Genomic DNA, 20,217 nt, shown 5'->3' on the forward strand with positions numbered 1-20,217 from the left:
TGCTGCGTCAGGACCTGGACGGATTGCTATCATCAAAGGAAAAGTGAATTCCCAAGATTATCAAGACATTTTGCAGGAGAACTGAAGGCCATCTGTCCACCAGCTGAAGCTCAACAGAAGATGGGTGCTGCAACAGGACAACGACCCAAAGCATAGAAGTAAATCGACAACAGAATGGCTTAAACAGAGGAAAATCCGCCTTCTGGAGCGGCCCAGTCAGAGTCCTGACCTCAACCCGATGGAGATGCTGTGGCAGGACCTCAAGAAAGCGATTCACACCAGACATCCCAAGAGTATTGCTGAACTGAGACAGTTCTGTAAAGAGGAATGGTCAAGAATTACTCCTGACCGTTGTGCGCGTCTGATCTGCAACTACAGGGAACATTTGGTGGAAGTTATTGCTGCCAAAGGAGGTTCAACCAGTTTTTTAAATCCAAGGGGTCACATACTTTTCCCACCTGCACTGTGACTGGTTACATGGTGTGTGCAATAAATACACGGTAACATTTAACTCTTTGTGTGTTATTAGGTTAAGCAGATGGTGATTGTCTATTAATGTGACTTAGATGGAGATCAGATCACATTTTATGACCAATTTGTGCAGAAATCCATATCATTCCAAAGGGTTCACATACTTTTTCTTGCAACTGTATATAATCTGCTGTACAGTACACTGACTGTACAACCTGCACTATTACACTATCTGCTGTACAGTACACTGCCTCTACACGCTGCACTATTATATTATCTGCTGTACAGTACACTGCCTCTACACACTGCACTATTATATTATCTGCTGTACAGTACACTGCCTCTACATGCTGCACTATTATATTATCTGCTGTACAGTACACTGCCACTACACGCTGCACTATTATATTATCTGCTGTACAGTACACTGCCTCTACACGCTGCACTATTATATTATCTGCTGTACAGTACACTGCCTCTACACACTGCACTATTACACTATCTGCTGTACAGTACACTGCCTCTACACGCTGCACTATTATATTATCTGCTGTACAGTACACTGCCTCTACACACTGCACTATTATATTATCTGCTGTACAGTACACTGCCACTACACGCTGCACTATTATATTACCTGCTGTATAGTACACTGCCTCTACACGCTGCACTATTATATTACCTGCTGTACAGTACACTGCCTCTACACGCTGCACTATTATATTACCTGCTGTACAGTACACTGCCTCTACACGCTGCACTATTATATTACCTGCTGTACAGTACACTGCCACTACACGCTGCACTATTATATTACCTGCTGTATAGTACACTGCCTCTACATGCTGCACTATTATATTACCTGCTGTACAGTACACTGCCTCTACACGCTGCACTATTATATTACCTGCTGTACAGTACACTGCCTCTACACGCTGCACTATTATATTACCTGCTGTACAGTACACTGCCACTACACGCTGCACTATTATATTATCTGCTGTACAGTACACTGCCTCTACACACTGCACTATTACACTATCTGCTGTACAGTACACTGCCTCTACACGCTGCACTATTATATTATCTGCTGTACAGTACACTGCCTCTACACACTGCACTATTACACTATCTGCTGTACAGTACACTGCCTCTACACGCTGCACTATTATATTATCTGCTGTACAGTACACTGCCTCTACACGCTGCACTATTATATTATCTGCTGTACAGTACACTGCCTCTACACACTGCACTATTATATTATCTGCTGTACAGTACACTGCCACTACACGCTGCACTACTATATTACCTGCTGTATAGTACACTGCCTCTACACGCTGCACTATTATATTACCTGCTGTACAGTACACTGCCTCTACACGCTGCACTATTATATTACCTGCTGTACAGTACACTGCCACTACACGCTGCACTATTATATTATCTGCTGTACAGTACACTGCCTCTACACGCTGCACTATTATATTACCTGCTGTACAGTACACTGCCTCTACATGCTGCACTATTATATTACCTGCTGTACTGTACACTGCCACTACACGCTGCACTATTATATTACCTGCTGTACAGTACACTGCCTCTACACACTGCACTATTATATCATCTGCTGTACAGTACACTGCCTCTACATGCTGCACTATTATATTACCTGCTGTACAGTACACTGCCTCTACATGCTGCACTATTATATTATCTGCTGTACAGTACACTGCCTCTCCACGCTACACTATTACAGTTACAAGAAAAAGTATGTGAACCCTTTGGAATGATATGGATTTCTGCACAAATTGGTCATAAAATGTGATCTGATCTTCATCTAAGTCACAACAATAGACAATCACAGTCGGCTTAACCTAATAGCACACAAAGAGTTAAATGTTACCATGTTGTTATTGGACACACCATGTAACATTCACAGTGCAGGTGGAAAGTATGTGAACCCCTAGACTAATGACATCTCCAAGAGCTAATTGGAGTGAGGTGTCAGCCAACTGGAGTCCAATCAATGAGATGAGATTGGAGGTGTTGGTTACAGCTGCCCTATAAAACACACACCAGTTCTGGGTTTGCTTTTCACAAGAAGCATTGCCTGATGTGAATGATGCCTCGCACAAAAGAGCTCTCAGAAGACCTACGATTAAGAATTGTTGACTTGCATAAAGCTGGAAAGGGTTATAAAAGTATCTCCAAAAGCCTTGCTGTTCATCAGTCCACGGTAAGACAAATGGTCTATAAATGGAGGACGTTCAGCACTGCTGCTACTCTCCCTAGGAGCGGCCGTCCTGTAAAGATGACTGCAAGAGCACAGCACAGACTGCTCAATGAGGTGAAGAAGAATCCTAGAGTGTCAGCTAAAGACTTACAGAAGTCTCTGGCATATGCTGACATCCCTGTTAGCGAATCTACGATACGTAAAACACTAAACAAGAATGGATTTCATGGGAGGACACCACAGAGGAAGCCACTGCTGTCCAAAAAACACATTGCTGCACGTTTACAGTTTGCACAAGAGCACCTGGATGTTCCACAGCAGTACTGGCAAAATATTCTGTGGAACAGATGACACCAAAGTGGAGTTGTTTGGAAGAAACACACAACACTATGTGTGGAGAAAAAGAGGCACAGCACACCAACCTCAAAACCTCATCCCAACTGTGAGGTATGGTGGTGGGGGGGGGGGGGGGCATCATGGTTTGGGGCTGCTCTGCTGCGTCAGGGCCTGGACGGATTGCTATCATCAAAGGAAAAATGAATTCCCAAGTTTATCAAGACATTTTGCAGGAGAACTTAAGGCCATCTGTCCACCAGCTGAAGCTCCACAGAAGATGGGTGCTGCAACAGGACAACGACCCAAAGCATAGAAGTAACTCAACAACAGAATGGCTTAAACAGAAGAAAATCCGCCTTCTGGAGTGGCCCAGTCAGAGTCCTGACCTCAACCCGATGGAGATGCTGTGGCAGGACCTCAAGAAAGCGATTCCCACCAGACATCCCAAGAATATTGCTGAACTGAAGCAGTTCTGTAAAGAGGAACGGCCAAGAATTACTCCTGACCGTTGTGCGCGTCTGATCTGCAACTACAGGAAACGTTTGGTGGAAGTTATTGCTGCCAAAGGAGGTTCAACCAGTTTTTTAAATCCAAGGGGTCACATACTTTTTCCACCTGCACTGTGACTGGTTACATGGTGTGTGCAATAAATACACGGTAACATTTAACTCTTTGTGTGTTATTAGGTTAAGCCGACTGTGATTGTCTATTGTTGTGACTTAGATGAAGATCAGATCACATTTCATGACCAATTTGTGCAGAAATCCTTATCATTCCAAAGGGTTCACATACTTTTTCTTGCAACTGTATATAATCTGCTGTACAGTACACTGACTGTACAACCTGCACTATTACACTATCTGCTGTACAGTACACTGCCTCTACATGCTGCACTATTATATTATCTGCTGTACAGTACACTGCCTCTACATGCTGCACTATTATATTACCTGCTGTACAGTACACTGCCACTACACGCTGCACTATTATATTACCTGCTGTACAGTACACTGCCACTACATGCTGCACTATTATCTGCTGTACAGTACACTGCCACTACACTATTATATTACCTGCTGTACAGTACACTGCCTCTACACACTGCACTATTATATTACCTGCTGTACAGTACACTGCCACTACACGCTGCACTATTATATTACCTGCTGTACAGTACACTGCCACTACATGCTGCACTATTATATTACCTGCTGTACAGTACACTGCCACTACATGCTGCACTATTATATTACCTGCTGTACAGTACACTGCCTCTACACACTGCACTATTATATTACCTGCTGTACAGTACACTGCCACTACACGCTGCACTATTATATTACCTGCTGTACAGTACACTGCCACTACATGCTGCACTATTATATTATCTGCTGTACAGTACACTGCCACTACATGCTGCACTATTATATTATCTGCTGTACAGTACACTGCCTCTACACGCTGCACTATTACATTACCTGCTGTACAGTACACTGCCACTACATGCTGCACTATTATATTATCTGCTGTACAGTACACTGCCTCTACACGCTGCACTATTACATTACCTGCTGTACAGTACACTGCCTCTACACGCTGCACTATTACATTACCTGCTGTACAGTACACTGCCTCTACACGCTGCACTATTATATTATATTATATTAGTAATTGGAAACTGAGGGTTGCAGGGCAGGAGAGTGGAGGATGCAGTGATGAGGGCTGATATTTTGCATGGACAGGGCCGGCATTTCATTACCTACTCCGGGCGCCTTCCGACCTCCCACCGGCGCCCTGAAGCTGGACAACACTACACGTCCATTGAGAGCCTGCGGTTCTCTGAAGTTCAACTGTAGGATGTGGTCATGATCATGGTGGATGGTGTCCTCCAGGATGGCCAGCTAGAAGAGACCAGAGGGAAGTCATTGGGTGGTCAATGCTGCAGCTCCTGAACTGCGGTTCTCTGATCTGTGATGTAGAAGAGGTGCAGCTAGAAATTGTATAAATCTGCTCCTGGTGGAGGTGACTAGAACCTGCATGTGTGAAAGCAGTCTTATCTTAGGTACCGCTGGGGTAGATGATTTCCTTTATCAAAGTCTCTGGCCAATACAGACGAGGCCGTGACTGGCGGGAGCTTCAGAGTCTCCCTGCAGGTTTATGGCACAGATGTGAATACCCAGCAGGGGGAGGTTGCTCTTCAGAATTAAGATGAGCATCTCTACATTTGCCCACATCCAGATTCTTCTGGGCACTGTATGGCACTATAGGGACAGTGTATGGAGTATTCTTCTAGGCACTGTATGGCACCATAGAGGCAGTGTATGGAGGATTCTTCTAGGCACTGTATGGCACTATAGGGACAGTGTATGGAGTATTCTTCTAGGCACTGTATGGCACCATAGAGGCAGTGTATGGAGGATTCTTCTAGGCACTGTATGGCACTATAGGGACAGTGTATGGAGTATTCTTCTAGGCACTGTATGGCACTATAGGGACAGTGTATGGAGGATTCTTCTGGGCACTGTATGGCACTATAGAGGCAGTGTATGAAGGATTCTTCTGGGCACTGTATGGCACTATAGTGACAGTGTATGGAGTATTCTTCTAGGCACTGTATGGCACTATAGAGGCAGTGTATGGAGGATTCTTCTGGGCACTGTATGGCACTATAGCGACAGTGTATGGAGTATTCTTCTAGGCACTGTATGGCACTATAGTGACAGTGTATGGAGTATTCTTCTAGGCACTGTATGGCACTATAGAGGCAGTGTATGGAGGATTCTTCTGGGCACTGTATGGCACTATAGAGGCAGTGTATGAAGGATTCTTCTAGGCACTGTATGGCACTATAGGGACAGTGTATGGAGTATTCTTCTAGGCACTGTATGGCACTATAGAGGCAGTGTATGGAGGATTCTTCTGGGCACTGTATGGCACTATAGAGGCAGTGTATGAAGGATTCTTCTGGGCACTGTATGGCACTATAGAGGCAGTGTATGAAGGATTCTTCTGGGCACTGTATGGCACTATAGTGACAGTGTATGGAGTATTCTTCTAGGCACTGTATGGCACTATAGAGGCAGTGTATGGGGGATTCTTCTGGGCACTGTATGGCACTATAGCGACAGTGTATGGAGTATTCTTCTAGGCACTGTATGGCACTATAGAGGCAGTGTATGAAGGATTCTTCTGGGCACTGTATGGCACTATAGCGACAGTGTATGGAGTATTCTTCTAGGCACTGTATGGCACTATAGAGGCAGTGTATGAAGGATTCTCCCAGGCACTGTATGGCACTATAGCGACAGTGTATGGAGTATTCTTCTAGGCACTGTATGGCACTATAGAGGCAGTGTATGGAGGATTCTTCTGGGCACTGTATGGCACTATAGCGACAGTGTATGGAGTATTCTTCTAGGCACTGTATGGCACTATAGAGGCAGTGTATGAAGGATTCTTCTGGGCACTGTATGGCACTATAGCGACAGTGTATGGAGTATTCTTCTAGGCACTGTATGGCACTATAGAGGCAGTGTATGAAGGATTCTCCCAGGCACTGTATGGCACTATAGCGACAGTGTATGGAGTATTCTTCTAGGCACTGTATGGCACTATAGAGGCAGTGTATGGAGGATTCTTCTGGGCACTGTATGGCACTATAGCGACAGTGTATGAAGTATTCTTCTAGGCACTGTATGGCACCATAGAGGCAGTGTATGGAGGATTCTTCTGGGCACTGTATGGCACTATAGCGACAGTGTATGGAGTATTCTTCTAGGCACTGTATGGCACTATAGCGACAGTATATGGAGGATTCTTCTGGGCACTGTATGGCACTATAGCGACAGTGTTTGAAGGATTCTTCTGGGCACTGTATGGCACTATAGAGGCAGTGTATGAAGGATTCTTCTGGGCACTGTATGGCACTATAGAGGCAGTGTATGAAGGATTCTTCTGGGCACTGTATGGCACTATAGCGACAGTGTATGGAGGATTCTTCTGGGCACTGTATGACACTCTAGAGGCAGTGTATGGAGGATTTATCTGTGCACTGTATGTATCTATAGGGGCAGTGTATAGAGGATTTCCCCGGGCACTGTATGGCACTATAGGGACAGTGTATGGAGGACTGTTCTCAGCACTGTATGGCACTATAGAGGCAGTGTATAGAGGATTTCCCCGGGCACTGTATGGCACTATATTGACAGTGTATGGAGGTTTCTTCTAGGCACTGTATGGCACTATAGGGACAGTGTATGGATATGTCTACTAGGCACTGTATGGCACTATAGGGACAGTGTATGGATATGTCTACTAGGCACTGTATGGCACTATGGGGCAGTGTACAGATTATTATTCTGGGAACTGTATGTATCTATAGGGGCATTGAAAGGAGTATTCATCTGGGCACTCTATGGCACTAAAGGGGCAGTGTATCGAGGATTTATATGGGCACTGTATGGCACTATAAGGACAGTGTATCAAGACTTCTTATAGCACTGTATGGCACTATAGTGGCATTGTATGGAGGATTATTCTGGGCTCTTTATGGAACTATAGGGACAGTATATGGAGGATTGTTCTGGGCACTGTATGGCACTATAGGGACCATTTATGGAGGATTGCCATGGTAACTGTATGGCACTATAGAGGGAGTGTACAGAGGATTCATCTGGTCACTGTATGGCACTATAGGGCAATGTATGGAGGATTATTCTGGGCACTGTATGGCACTATAAAAGCAGTGTATGGAGGACTGTGCTCGGCACTGAATAAATTTATAGGGGCAATCTATGAAGGATTCTTTTGGGCATGGTTTGGCACTATAAAGACAGCGTATGGAGGACTGTGCTCGGCACTGTATGGCACTATAGGGACAGTGCGTAGAGGACTGTGCTCAGCACTGTATGGCACTATAGGGACAGTGTTTGGAGGACTGTGCTCGGCATTATATGACAGAATAGGGACAGTGTTTGGAGGACTGTGCTCGGCACTGTATGGCACTATAGGGACATTGTATGGAGGACTGTGCTCAGCACTGTATGGCACTATAGGGACAGTGCGTAGAGGACTGTGCTCGGCACTGTATGGCACTATAGGGACAGTGTATCGAGGACTGTTCTCGACACTGTATGGCATAATAGGGACAGTGTATGGAAAACTGTGCTCGGCACTGTATGGCACTATAGGGACAGTGCGTAGAGGACTGTGCTCGGTACTGTATGGCACTATAGGGACAGTGTATGGAGGACTGTGCTCGGCACTGTATGGCACTATAGGGACAGTGCGTAGAGGACTGTGCTCAGCACTGTATGGCACTATAGGGACAGTGTTTGGAGGACTGTGCTCGGCATTATATGACACCATAGGGACAGTGTATGGAGGACTGTTCTTGGCACTGTATGGCACTATAGGGACATTGTATGGAGGACTGTGCTCAGCACTGTATGGCACTATAGGGACAGTGCGTAAAGGACTGTGCTCGGCACTGTATGGCACTATAGGGACAGTGTATTGAGGACTGTTCTCGACACTGTATGGCATAATAGGGACAGTGTATGGAAAACTGTGCTCAGCACTGTATGGCACTATAGGGACAGTGTATGGAGGACTGTGCTCGGCACTGTATGGCACTGCAGGGACAGTGTATGGAGGACTGTGCTTGGCACTGTATGGCACTATAGGGACAGTGTATGGAGGACTGTGCTTGGCACTGTATGGCACTATAGGGACAGTGTATGGAGGACTGTGCTCGGCACTATAGGGACAGTGGATGGAGGACTGTGCTCGGCACTGTATGGCACTATAGGGACAGTGGATGGAGGACTGTGCTCGGCACTGTATGGCACTATAGGGACAGTGGATGGAGGACTGTGCGCGGCACTATAGGAACAGTGTATGGAGGACTGTGCTCGGTACTGTATGGCACTATAGGGACAGTGTATGGAGGACTGTGCTCGGCACTATAGGGACAGTATGGAGGACTGTGCTCGGCACTGTATGGCACTACAGGGACAGTGTATGGAGGACTGTGCTCAGCACTGTATGGCACTATAGGGACAGTGTATGGAGGACTGTGCTCGGCACTATAGGGACAGTGTATGGAGGACTGTGCTCGGCACTGTATGGCCACTGTATGGCACTATAGGGACAGTATATGGAGGACTGTGCTTGGCGCTATAGGGACAGTGTATGGAGGACTGTGCTCGGTACTGTATGGCACTATAGGGACAGTGTATGGAGGACTGTGCTCAGCACTGTATGGCACTATAGGGACAGTGTATGGAGGACTGTGCTCGGCGCTATAGGGACAGTGTATGGAGGACTGTGCTCGGTACTGTATGGCACTATAGGGACAGTGCATGGAGGACTGTGCTCAGCACTGTATGGCACTATAGGGACAGTGTATGGAGGACTGTGCTCGGCACTATAGGGACAGTGTATGGAGGACTGTGCTCGGCACTGTATGGCCACTGTACGGCACTATAGGGACAGTGTATGGAGGACTGTGCTCGGCGCTAAAGGGACAGTGTATGGAGGACTGTGCTCGGTACTGTATGGCACTATAGGGACAGTGTATGGAGGACTGTGCTCGGTACTGTATGGCCACTGTATGGCACTATAGGGGCAGTGTATGGAGGACTGTGCTCAGCGCTATAGGGGCAGTGTATGGAGGACTGTGCTCGGCACTATAGGGGCAGTGTATGGAGGACTGTGCTCGGCGCTATAGGGACAGTGTATGGAGGACTGTGCGCGGCACTATAGGGACAGTGTATGGAGGACTGTGCTCGGTACTGTATGGCACTATAGGGACAGTGTATGGAGGACTGTGCTCGGCGCTATAGGGACAGTGTAAGGAGGACTGTGCTCGGTACTATAGGGACAGTGTATGGAGGACTGTGCTCGGTACTGTATGGCACTATAGGGACAGTGTATGGAGGACTGTGCTCGGTACTGTATGGCACTATAGGGACAGTGTATGGAGGACTGTGCTCGGCGCTATAGGGACAGTGTAAGGAGGACTGTGCTCGGCGCTATAGGGACAGTGTAAGGAGGACTGTGCTCGGTACTATAGGGACAGTGTATGGAGGACTGTGCTCGGTACTGTATGGCACTATAGGGACAGTGTTTGACCCTGTTTTTTTATCTCTTTTACACCTGATTTCTAGAGGACCTTCTTATTTCTCATGAATCCTCAGGATTATTTCTAATGCTGTCGTTGCCCCGAGATGTGCTCCGCACAGAGTACTCCCATCATCCCTGGTGACTGTATACATTGAGATTTCCTTATAAAGTCTTGAGACGCGTCCGTCTTCTCAGTGCTCAGCAATCTCCTTGTAGGGAGAGGACAAAGAGCAGCTGCAGCAGAGCCGTGAGCCCCGGGCCCCGAGTCAGCACCAGATATGGAGGCGATCACAGGGTGAGGGCCCCTCATTACATATATGACAATGATTCTGCTAGTGACATAATACATGCACTGCCCCTTTAAGGCACAGAGCAGAAGTCAGTGAATGCGCCTTCCAGCTGTTTCTTCTCTTTCTGACAGTTGGAAGGACACTTTTTAAAGTGATATTAGCGCAGTGAAGGAGAGGTGACATCACACAGGCGCAGCAATGGGGGAACACATTTTCCCTTTAAAGGCTCTGTCAGCAGGGCGTCTGCGGATGCTTATTATGTGTATACATGGCGCCATCTGCTGGCCATGCCTGGAGTTACTGCAGCGCTCTGCACAGGGGAGACCTGAGAGATACTATTCATAATACAATGTGTATCTCATCGTCTACTGAGTCTGACACCCGTCACACAATGTATCTCACACCCGTCACACAATGTATCTCACACCCGTCACACAATGTATCTCACACCCGTCACACAACGTATCTCACACCCGTCACACAACGTATCTCACACCCATCACACAACGTACCTCACACCCATCACACAATGTACCTCACACCCATCACACAATGTACCTCACACCCATCACACAATGTATCTGACACCCATCACACAATGTATCTCACACCCATCACACAATGTATCTCACACCCGTCACACAATGTATCTCACACCCGTCACACAATGTACCTCACACCCATCACACAATGTATCTGACACCCATCACACAATGTACCTCACACCCGTCACACAATGTATCTGACACCCGTCACACAATGTATCTGACACCCGTCACACAATGTATCTCACACCCGTCACACAATGTATCTCACACCCGTCACACAATGTGTCTCACACCCGTCACACAATGTGTCTCACACCCGTCACACAATGTATCTCACACCCGTCACACAATGTATCTCACACCCGTCACACAATGTATCTCACACCCGTCACACAATGTATCTCACACCCGTCACACAATGTATCTCACACCCATCACACAATGTATCTCACACCCAGTCACACAATGTATCTCACACCCGTCACACAATGTATCTCACACCCGTCACACAATGTATCTCACACCCGTCACACAATGTATCTCACACCCATCACACAATGTATCTGACACCCAGTCACACAATGTATCTCACACCCGTCACACAATGTATCTCACACCCGTCACACAATGTATCTCACACCCGTCACACAATGTATCTCACACCCGTCACACAATGTGTCTGACACCCGTCACACAATGTATCTCACACCCGTCACACAATGTATCTCACACCCGTCACACAATGTATCTCACACCCGTCACACAATGTATCTCACACCCGTCACACAATGTATCTGACACCCGTCACACAATGTATCTCACACCCATCACACAATGTATCTCACACCCATCACACAATGTATCTGACACCCATCACACAATGTAGTCTCACACCCGTCACACAATGTATCTCACACCCGTCACACAATGTATCTCACACCCGTCACACAATGTATCTCACACCCGTCACACAATGTATCTCACACCCATCACACAATGTATCTCACACCCATCACACAATGTATCTCACACCCGTCACACAATGTATCTCACACCCGTCACACAATGTATCTCACACCCATCACACAATGTATCTGACACCCGTCACACAATGGATCTCACACCCATCACACAATGGATCTCACACCCATCACACAATGGATCTCACACCCATCACACAATGGATCTCACACCCATCACACAATGGATCTCACACCCATCACACAATGTATCTCACACCCATCACACAATGTATCTCACACCCGTCACACAATGTATCTCACACCCGTCATACAATGGATCTCACAAAACTCTAGACTCACCGTGTATTATAGTTCAGGGTATAGATTAGCATTATACAGAATTAGTACCAGATGATAGATTATAATCTGAGGGAAGGATTAAAGTTATAGTAAGGATTGGAGCAGTGGCCTGCCTATGGAGTTAGTCACCCGGGCGGGTCCTTTCTCCTTTCCCCCACAATACTGTAAAAAAAGAATTGTGCCCCCTCACAGTAGTTATACCCAGATACGTGCCCCCCCCTCACAGTAGTTATACCCAGATACGTGCCCCCTCACAGTAGTTATACCCAGATATGTGCCCCCTCACAGTAGCGATGCCCAGATATGTGCCTCCTCAATGTAGTTATACCCACATTGTGCCCCCTCACAGTAGTAATGCCCACATTGTGCCCCCTCACAGTAGTTATGCCCTCTCTGTGCCCCTTTCACAGTAATAATGCCCATTGTGCCCTCTTAAGGCTAGTTTCAACCTAGCGGCAAGGGACTCCGCCAGGATGTTCCGGGGGTGAAATGTTTTTCTTTTATTCCGGCCGCCTCTCAGCATGCACTGCCGTGCTGCCGCTGGAACTCCGCCTCTTCACCATTATAGTCAATGGGGCCGGATCTGTAGTCCAGGGGGAACGCGTGCACTAGCGGCAGCATGGATCCGACAGGCCGGCTGGAGTCAATTGCGGCTATTGGGAAACTAGCCTGATAGTAGTAATGCCCTCTGTGCCCCCTCCATAGTGATAAAGCCCTCTGTGCCCCCTCCATAGTGATAAAGCCCTCTGTGCCCCCTCCACAGTAATAAAGTCCTCTGTGCCCCCTCCACAGTAATAAAGTCCTCTGTGCCCCCTCCACAGTAATAAAGACCTCTGTGCCCCCTCCATAGTAATAAAGCCCTCTGTGCCCCCTCCATAGTAATAAAGCCCTCTGTGCCCCCTCCATAGTAATAAAGCCCTCTGTGCCCCTTCCATAGTAATAAATCCATCTGTGCCCCCTCCATAGTAATAAAGACCTCTGTGCCCCCTCCATAGTAATAAATCCCTCTGTGCCCCCTCCATAGTAATAAATCCCTCTGTGCTCCCTCCATAGTAATAAAGCCCTCTGTGCCCCCTCCATAGTAATAAAGCCCTCTGTGCCCCCTCCATAGTAATAAAGCCCTCTGTGCCCCCTCCATAGTAATAAAGCCCTCTGTGCCCCCTCCATAGTAATAAAGCCCCCTGTGCCCCCTCCATAGTAATAAAGCCCTCTGTGCCCCCTCCATAGTAATAAAGCCCTCTGTGCCCCCTCCATAGTAATAAAGTCCTCTGTGCCCCCTCCATAGTAATAAAGCCCTCTGTGCCCCCTCCATAGTAATAAAGCCCCCTGTGCCCCCTCCATAGTAATAAAGCCCCCTGTGCCCCCTCCATAGTAATAAAGCCCTCTGTGCCCCCTCCATAGTAATAAAGCCCTCTGTGCCCCCTCCATAGTAATAAAGCCCTCTGTGCCCCCTCCATAGTAATAAATCCCTCTGTGCCCTCTCCATAGTAATAAATCCCTCTGTGCCCCCTCCATAGTAACAAAGCCCCCTGTGCCCCCTCCATAGTAACAAATCCCTCTGTGCCCCCTCCATAGTAATAAAGCCCTCTGTGCCCCCTCCATAGTAATAAAGTCCTCTGTGCCCCCTCCATAGTAATAAAGCCCTCTGTGCCCCCTCCATAGTAATAAAGCCCTCTGTGCCCCCTCCATAGTAATAAATCCATCTGTGCCCCCTCCATAGTAATAAAGACCTCTGTGCCCCCTCCATAGTAATAAATCCCTCTGTGCCCCCTCCATAGTAATAAATCCCTCTGTGCCCCCTCCATAGTAATAAAGCCCTCTGTGCCCCCTCCATAGTAATAAAGCCCTCTGTGCCCCCTCCATAGTAATAAAGCCCTCTGTGCCCCCTCCATAGTAATAAAGCCCCCTGTGCCCCCTCCATAGTAATAAAGCCCCCTGTGCCCCCTCCATAGTAATAAAGCCCTCTGTGCCCCCTCCATAGTAATAAAGCCCTCTGTGCCCCCTCCATAGTAATAAAGCCCTCTGTGCCCCCTCCATAGTAATAAAGCCCTCTGTGCCCCCTCCATAGTAATAAAGCCCCCTGTGCCCCCTCCATAGTAATAAATCCCTCTGTGCCCCCTCCATAGTAATAAAGTCCTCTGTGCCCCCTCCATAGTAATAAAGCCCCCTGTGCCCCCTCCATAGTAATAAAGCCCTCTGTGCCCCCTCCATAGTAATAAAGCCCTCTGTGCCCCCTCCATAGTAATAAAGACCTCTGTGCCCCCTCCATAGTAATAAAGCCCTCTGTGCCCCCTCCATAGTAATAAAGTCCTCTGTGCCCCCTCCATAGTAATAAAGCCCTCTGTGCCCCCTCCATAGTAATAAAGCCCCCTGTGCCCCCTCCATAGTAATAAAGCCCCCTGTGCCCCCTCCATAGTAATAAAGCCCTCTGTGCCCCCTCCATAGTAATAAAGCCCTCTGTGCCCCCTCCATAGTAATAAAGCCCCCTGTGCCCCCTCCATAGTAATAAAGCCCCCTGTGCCCCCTCCATAGTAATAAATCCCTCTGTGCCCCCTCCATAGTAATAAAGTCCTCTGTGCCCCCTCCATAGTAATAAAGCCCCCTGTGCCCCCTCCATAGTAATAAAGCCCTCTGTGCCCCCTCCATAGTAATAAAGCCCTCTGTGCCCCCTCCATAGTAATAAAGACCTCTGTGCCCCCTCCATAGTAATAAATCCCTCTGTGCCCCCTCCATAGTAATAAAGTCCTCTGTGCCCCCTCCATAGTAATAAAGCCCCCTGTGCCCCCTCCATAGTAATAAATCCCTCTGTGCCCCCTCCATAGTAATAAAGCCCTCTGTGCCCCCTCCATAGTAACAAAGCCCCCTGTGCCCCCTCCATAGTAACAAATCCCTCTGTGCCCCCTCCATAGTAATAAAGCCCTCTGTGCCCCCTCCATAGTAATAAAGCCCTCTGAGCCCCCTCCATAGTAATAAAGCCCTCTGTGCCCCTCCATAGTAATAAAGCCCTCTGTGCCCCCCTCCATAGTAATAAAGTCCTCTGTGCCCCCTCCATAGTAATAAAGTCCTCTGTGCCCCCTCCATAGTAATAAAGCCCTCTGTGCCCCCTCCATAGTAATAAAGCCCTCTGTGCCCCCTCCATAGTAATACAGTCCTCTGTGCCCCCTCCATAGTAATAAAGCCCTCTGTGCCCCCTCCATAGTAATAAAGCCCCCTGTGCCCCCTCCATAGTAATAAAGCCCTCTGTGCCCCCTCCATAGTAATAAATCCCTCTGTGCCCCCTCCATAGTAACAAAGCCCCCTGTGCCCCCTCCATAGTAATAAAGCCCTCTGTGCCCCCTCCATAGTAATAAAGCTCTCTGTGCCCCCTCCATAGTAATAAAGTCCTCTGTGCCCCCTCCATAGTAATAAAGCCCTCTGTGCCCCCTCCATAGTAATTAAGCCCTCTGTGCCCCCTCCATAGTAATAAATCCCTCTGTGCCCCCTCCATAGTAACAAAGCCCCCTGTGCCCCCTCCATAGTAATAAAGCCCTCTGTGCCCCCTCCATAGTAATAAAGCTCTCTGTGCCCCCTCCATAGTAATAAAGTCCTCTGTGCCCCCTCCATAGTAATAAAGCCCTCTGTGCCCCCTCCATAGTAATTAAGCCCTCTGTGCCCCCTCCATAGTAATAAATCCCTCTGTGCCCCCTCCATAGTAACAAAGCCCCCTGTGCCCCCTCCATAGTAATAAAGCCCTCTGTGCCCCCTCCATAGTAATAAAGCTCTCTGTGCCCCCTCCATAGTAATAAAGCCCTCTGTGCCCCCCCCCAGTCCTCTTTATCTCCTCTGTATTAAAAAACAAACAAAAAAAAAAAAACACACACACACACACACACACACACACACACAGTACCTACTCACCTAGTCCCGTTCCTGAAGCTCACAGTCCTCTCTTCCCTGCAGGTACAGATCGTGAAGCGGGGGGAAGTCTTCCTGCTTCACCATTCTGTGCACCGCCGGCCTGTAGGAGGGAAGGAGCGCTGGGAGGAGCGCGGGGAGGAGCGCGGGGAGGAGCGCGGGGAGGAGCGCGGGGAGGAGCGCGGGGAGGAGCGCGGGGAGGGACAAGACCTGGCTCCCTGTGCTCCAGCAATGAGCGCTGCAATCTGTATTTAGCATCTGTATTGATGGAGGCGCTCATTGCTTCAGGCGCCCCCCTGAGAGCTGGCAACCGGGCAGACCGCCCCCACGTTCCCCCCTTAGTACACCACTGGATTGGCGTTTGGGTAAAGATTAAAGTCTGAGCTCAGGGTACTTTCACACTTGCGTTGTTGTATTCCGGCAGGAAGTTCTATCGCCAGAACTGCCTACCGGATCCGGCAATCTGTATGCAAACGGATACCATTGCGGATCCATATCACAAATGCATTGCAATACTGGATCCGTCTCTCCGGTATTTATCTTCTTCACATTTTTAAAAGGTCTGCGCATGTGCAGACCGCAAAACCGGATCACTTTTTCTGGAACACTTGGGGCCGGATTAATGTATTTCAATGTAAAATAATGCAGTTCCGGAATTCTGGACGGAGAAAATACCGCAGCATGCGGCAGTATTTTCTCCGTCAAAAAAACGTACACTGACTAAACTGGAGACATCGTGATGAATCCTGATCGGATCGCTCTCCATTCAGAATGCATTAGGATATAACTGATCCGTTTTTTTCCAGTATTGAGCCCCTAGGACGGAACTCAAAACCGGAAAAGAAAACCGCTAGTGTGAAAGTACCCTTAGGGTTAGGATGAGAATTTGGGTTACAGTGTGGGCAGGGCCGGCTCCAGGTTCATGTGGGCCCCAGCACTTGTCCGGGTATGCCGGGTGCTGACGCCGGCCTTGCGTGTGGGGTAGGAGTTAGAGCTATTGTACGGTGTATGGTTGGGTAAGGATCAGAGTAATAGTGAAGATTAGAGCCGAGATGAGGGTGGAGTATGGAGACCGGATTGGAGTTGGGTGAGGATTGACGGTTTAGGGTGTGTAGTTCTCTGACCTGTCTGGCAGACAGAGGAACAGTCTGGTTGAAGATGGTCCAGTTGACAGTCTGGAGGCATGGTGGAGTGGTGAGAGATCCATTATACCGAAAGTATCTGTCCAGCTGCTGAGGTAACAATCCACGAATATCAAATCCAGGAATCTCTCTGCTTTCTCCTGCGATATAAATATACAGGATCAGTGCCGATACTTCCTCTGTGGTAATTCTGTACAAACACGGCAAACAACAACATCAGGACCGCCATCAGATATAGCAGGACCGCCATCAGATATAGCAGGACCGCCATCAGATATAGCAGGACCGCCATCAGATATAGCAGGACCGCCATCAGATATAGCAGGACCGCCATCAGATATAGCAGGACCGCCATCAGATATAGCAGGACCGCCATCAGATATAGCAGGACCGCCATCAGATATAGCAGGACCGCCATCAGATATAGCAGGACCGCCATCAGATATAGCAGGACCGCCATCAGATATAGCAGGACCGCCATCAGATATAGCAGGACCGCCATCAGATATAGCAGGACCTCCATCAGATATAGCAGGACCACCATCAGATATAGCAGGACCTCCATCAGATATAGCAGGACCTCCATCAGATATAGCAGGACCGCCATCAGACATAGCAGGACCGCCATCAAATATATCAGGACCGCCATCAGATATATCAGGACCTCCATCAGATATATCAGGACCGCCATCAGATATAGCAGGACCGCGGACCTCCATCACATATATCAGGACCGCCATCAGATATAGCAGGACCACCATCAGATATAGCAGGACCGCCATCAGATATAGCAGGACCCCCATCAGATATATCAGGACCGCCATCAGATATATCAGGACCGCCATCAGATTTAGCAGGACCGCCATCAGATTTAGCAGGACCGCCATCAGATTTAGCAGGACCGCCATCAGATTTAGCAGGACCGCCATCAGATTTAGCAGGACCGCCATCAGATTTAGCAGGACCGCCATCAGATTTAGCAGGACCGCCATCAGATTTAGCAGGACCGCCATCAGATATAGCAGGACCGCCATCAGATATAGCAGGACCGCCATCAGATATAGCAGGACCGCCATCAGATATAGCAGGACCTCCATCAGATATATCAGGACCTCCATCAGATATATCAGGACCTCCATCAGATATATCAGGACCTCCATCAGATATATCAGGACCTCCATCAGATATATCAGGACCGCCATCAGATATATCAGGACCGCCATCAGATATATCAGGACTGTATCTGTGCTTAACGTACAGATCTTAACCCCTTACTGACCGATTCTAGCCTGGTGGCAAAGACTCTTCAGAGTCCAGGATTCTCAGTGTCCATGTCATATAAATGGTCCTTATCCTCTTCTGCGACACAAGTCTCATAGAAAGAGTCAGAAGTTTTCAGATAAAATCAATGTAAATGAAAGACAGACAAGGGGTGAGGGACATTCCCGGCATATTACTGAGAATTGCTACGTGTGAACAAGGTCCGACCATCTCAGGGGGAGTTTACACTGAGAAGCACCAGGTTGTAGGCTGAGGATGCTCCAGACTCACCACCATCCTTCACCTCCTCCAGATGTGACAGAAGATGCTCGTAAGCTTCATTATCTTCAGGTCCTTCCTGTGACAATAACATAAATGCAACATGAGACATTCTATTATCCCAACCTAGAGAAGGTCCTGATGAAGGTTATAAAGAGATACTGTGGGCCAGTCCATGGTCAAACATTGCAGATCCTCAAATCAACCCCATTCTGGACGTGGCTGCAGTATGTAGAACTCTGGCCAGTATGTTCTCCTGATGACGACAGCTGAAACGGCTGCAACTGATTCCGTCTCCTGCAGTACAAACAGGCGCTGCATCACCCCGGCTCCTCATACAGACGCTGCAACGCCTCGGGCTCCTCATACAGACGCTGCATCAACCCGGCTCCTCATACAGACGCTGCAACACCCTGGGCTCCTCATACAGACGCTGCATCACCCCGGCTCCTCATACAGACGCTGCATCACCCCGGCTCCTCATACAGACGCTGCATCACCCCGGGGTCCTCATACAGGCGCTGCAACACAACGGCTCCTCATACAGACGCTGCATCACCCTGGGCTCCTCATACAGACGCTGCATCACCCCCGGCTCCTCATACAGGCGCTGCATCACCCCGGGCTCCTCATACAGACGCTGCAACACCCCGGGCTCCTCATACAGACGCTGCATCACTCCGGGCTCCTCATACAGACGCTGCATCACCCCGGGGTCCTCATACAGGCGCTGCAACACAACGGCTCCTCATACAGACGCTGCATCACACCGGCTCCTCATACAGACGCTGCATCACCCCGGCTCCTCATACAGACGCTGCATCACCCCGGCTCCTCATACAGACGCTGCATCACCCCGGCTCCTCATACAGACGCTGCATCACCCCGGGCTCCTCATACAGACGCTGCATCAACCCGGCTCCTCATACAGACGCTGCATCAACCCGGCTCCTCATACAGACGCTGCATCACTCCGGCTCGTCATACAGACGCTGCATCACCCCGGCTCGTCATACAGACGCTGCATCACCCCGGGCTCCTCATACAGACGCTGCAACGCCTCGGGCTCCTCATACAGACGCTGCATCACCCCGGCTCCTCATACAGACGCTGCATCACCCCGGCTCCTCATACAGACGCTGCAACGCCTCGGGCTCCTCATACAGACGCTGCATCACCCTGGGCTCCTCATACAGACGCTGCATCACCCCGGCTCCTCATACAGACGCTGCATCACCCCGGGCTCCTCATACAGACGCTGCATCACCCCGGGCTCCTCATACAGACGCTGCAACACCCCGGGCTCCTCATACA

General features: G+C 48.8%; 1 protein-coding gene across 1 annotated transcript in view; it reads right to left on the minus strand.

Moving 5' to 3' along the window:
- The window catches only part of LOC122935556 (carbonic anhydrase 9-like), a 106,119-nt gene that overhangs the window by 16,966 nt on the left and 68,936 nt on the right, over positions 1-20,217 (minus strand). The window contains exons 6-8 of the mRNA XM_044291325.1: positions 18,916-18,982; positions 17,347-17,504; positions 4,803-4,944 (exon numbers count right to left, since the gene is read on the minus strand). Coding sequence (XP_044147260.1) covers positions 4,803-4,944; positions 17,347-17,504; positions 18,916-18,982 — 367 coding nt within the window. The remainder of the gene's footprint in view (positions 1-4,802; positions 4,945-17,346; positions 17,505-18,915; positions 18,983-20,217) is intronic.

This window comes from Bufo gargarizans, chromosome 4 (assembly GCF_014858855.1).
Source record: "Bufo gargarizans isolate SCDJY-AF-19 chromosome 4, ASM1485885v1, whole genome shotgun sequence".
In the NCBI taxonomy this organism is placed as follows: domain Eukaryota; kingdom Metazoa; phylum Chordata; class Amphibia; order Anura; family Bufonidae; genus Bufo; species Bufo gargarizans.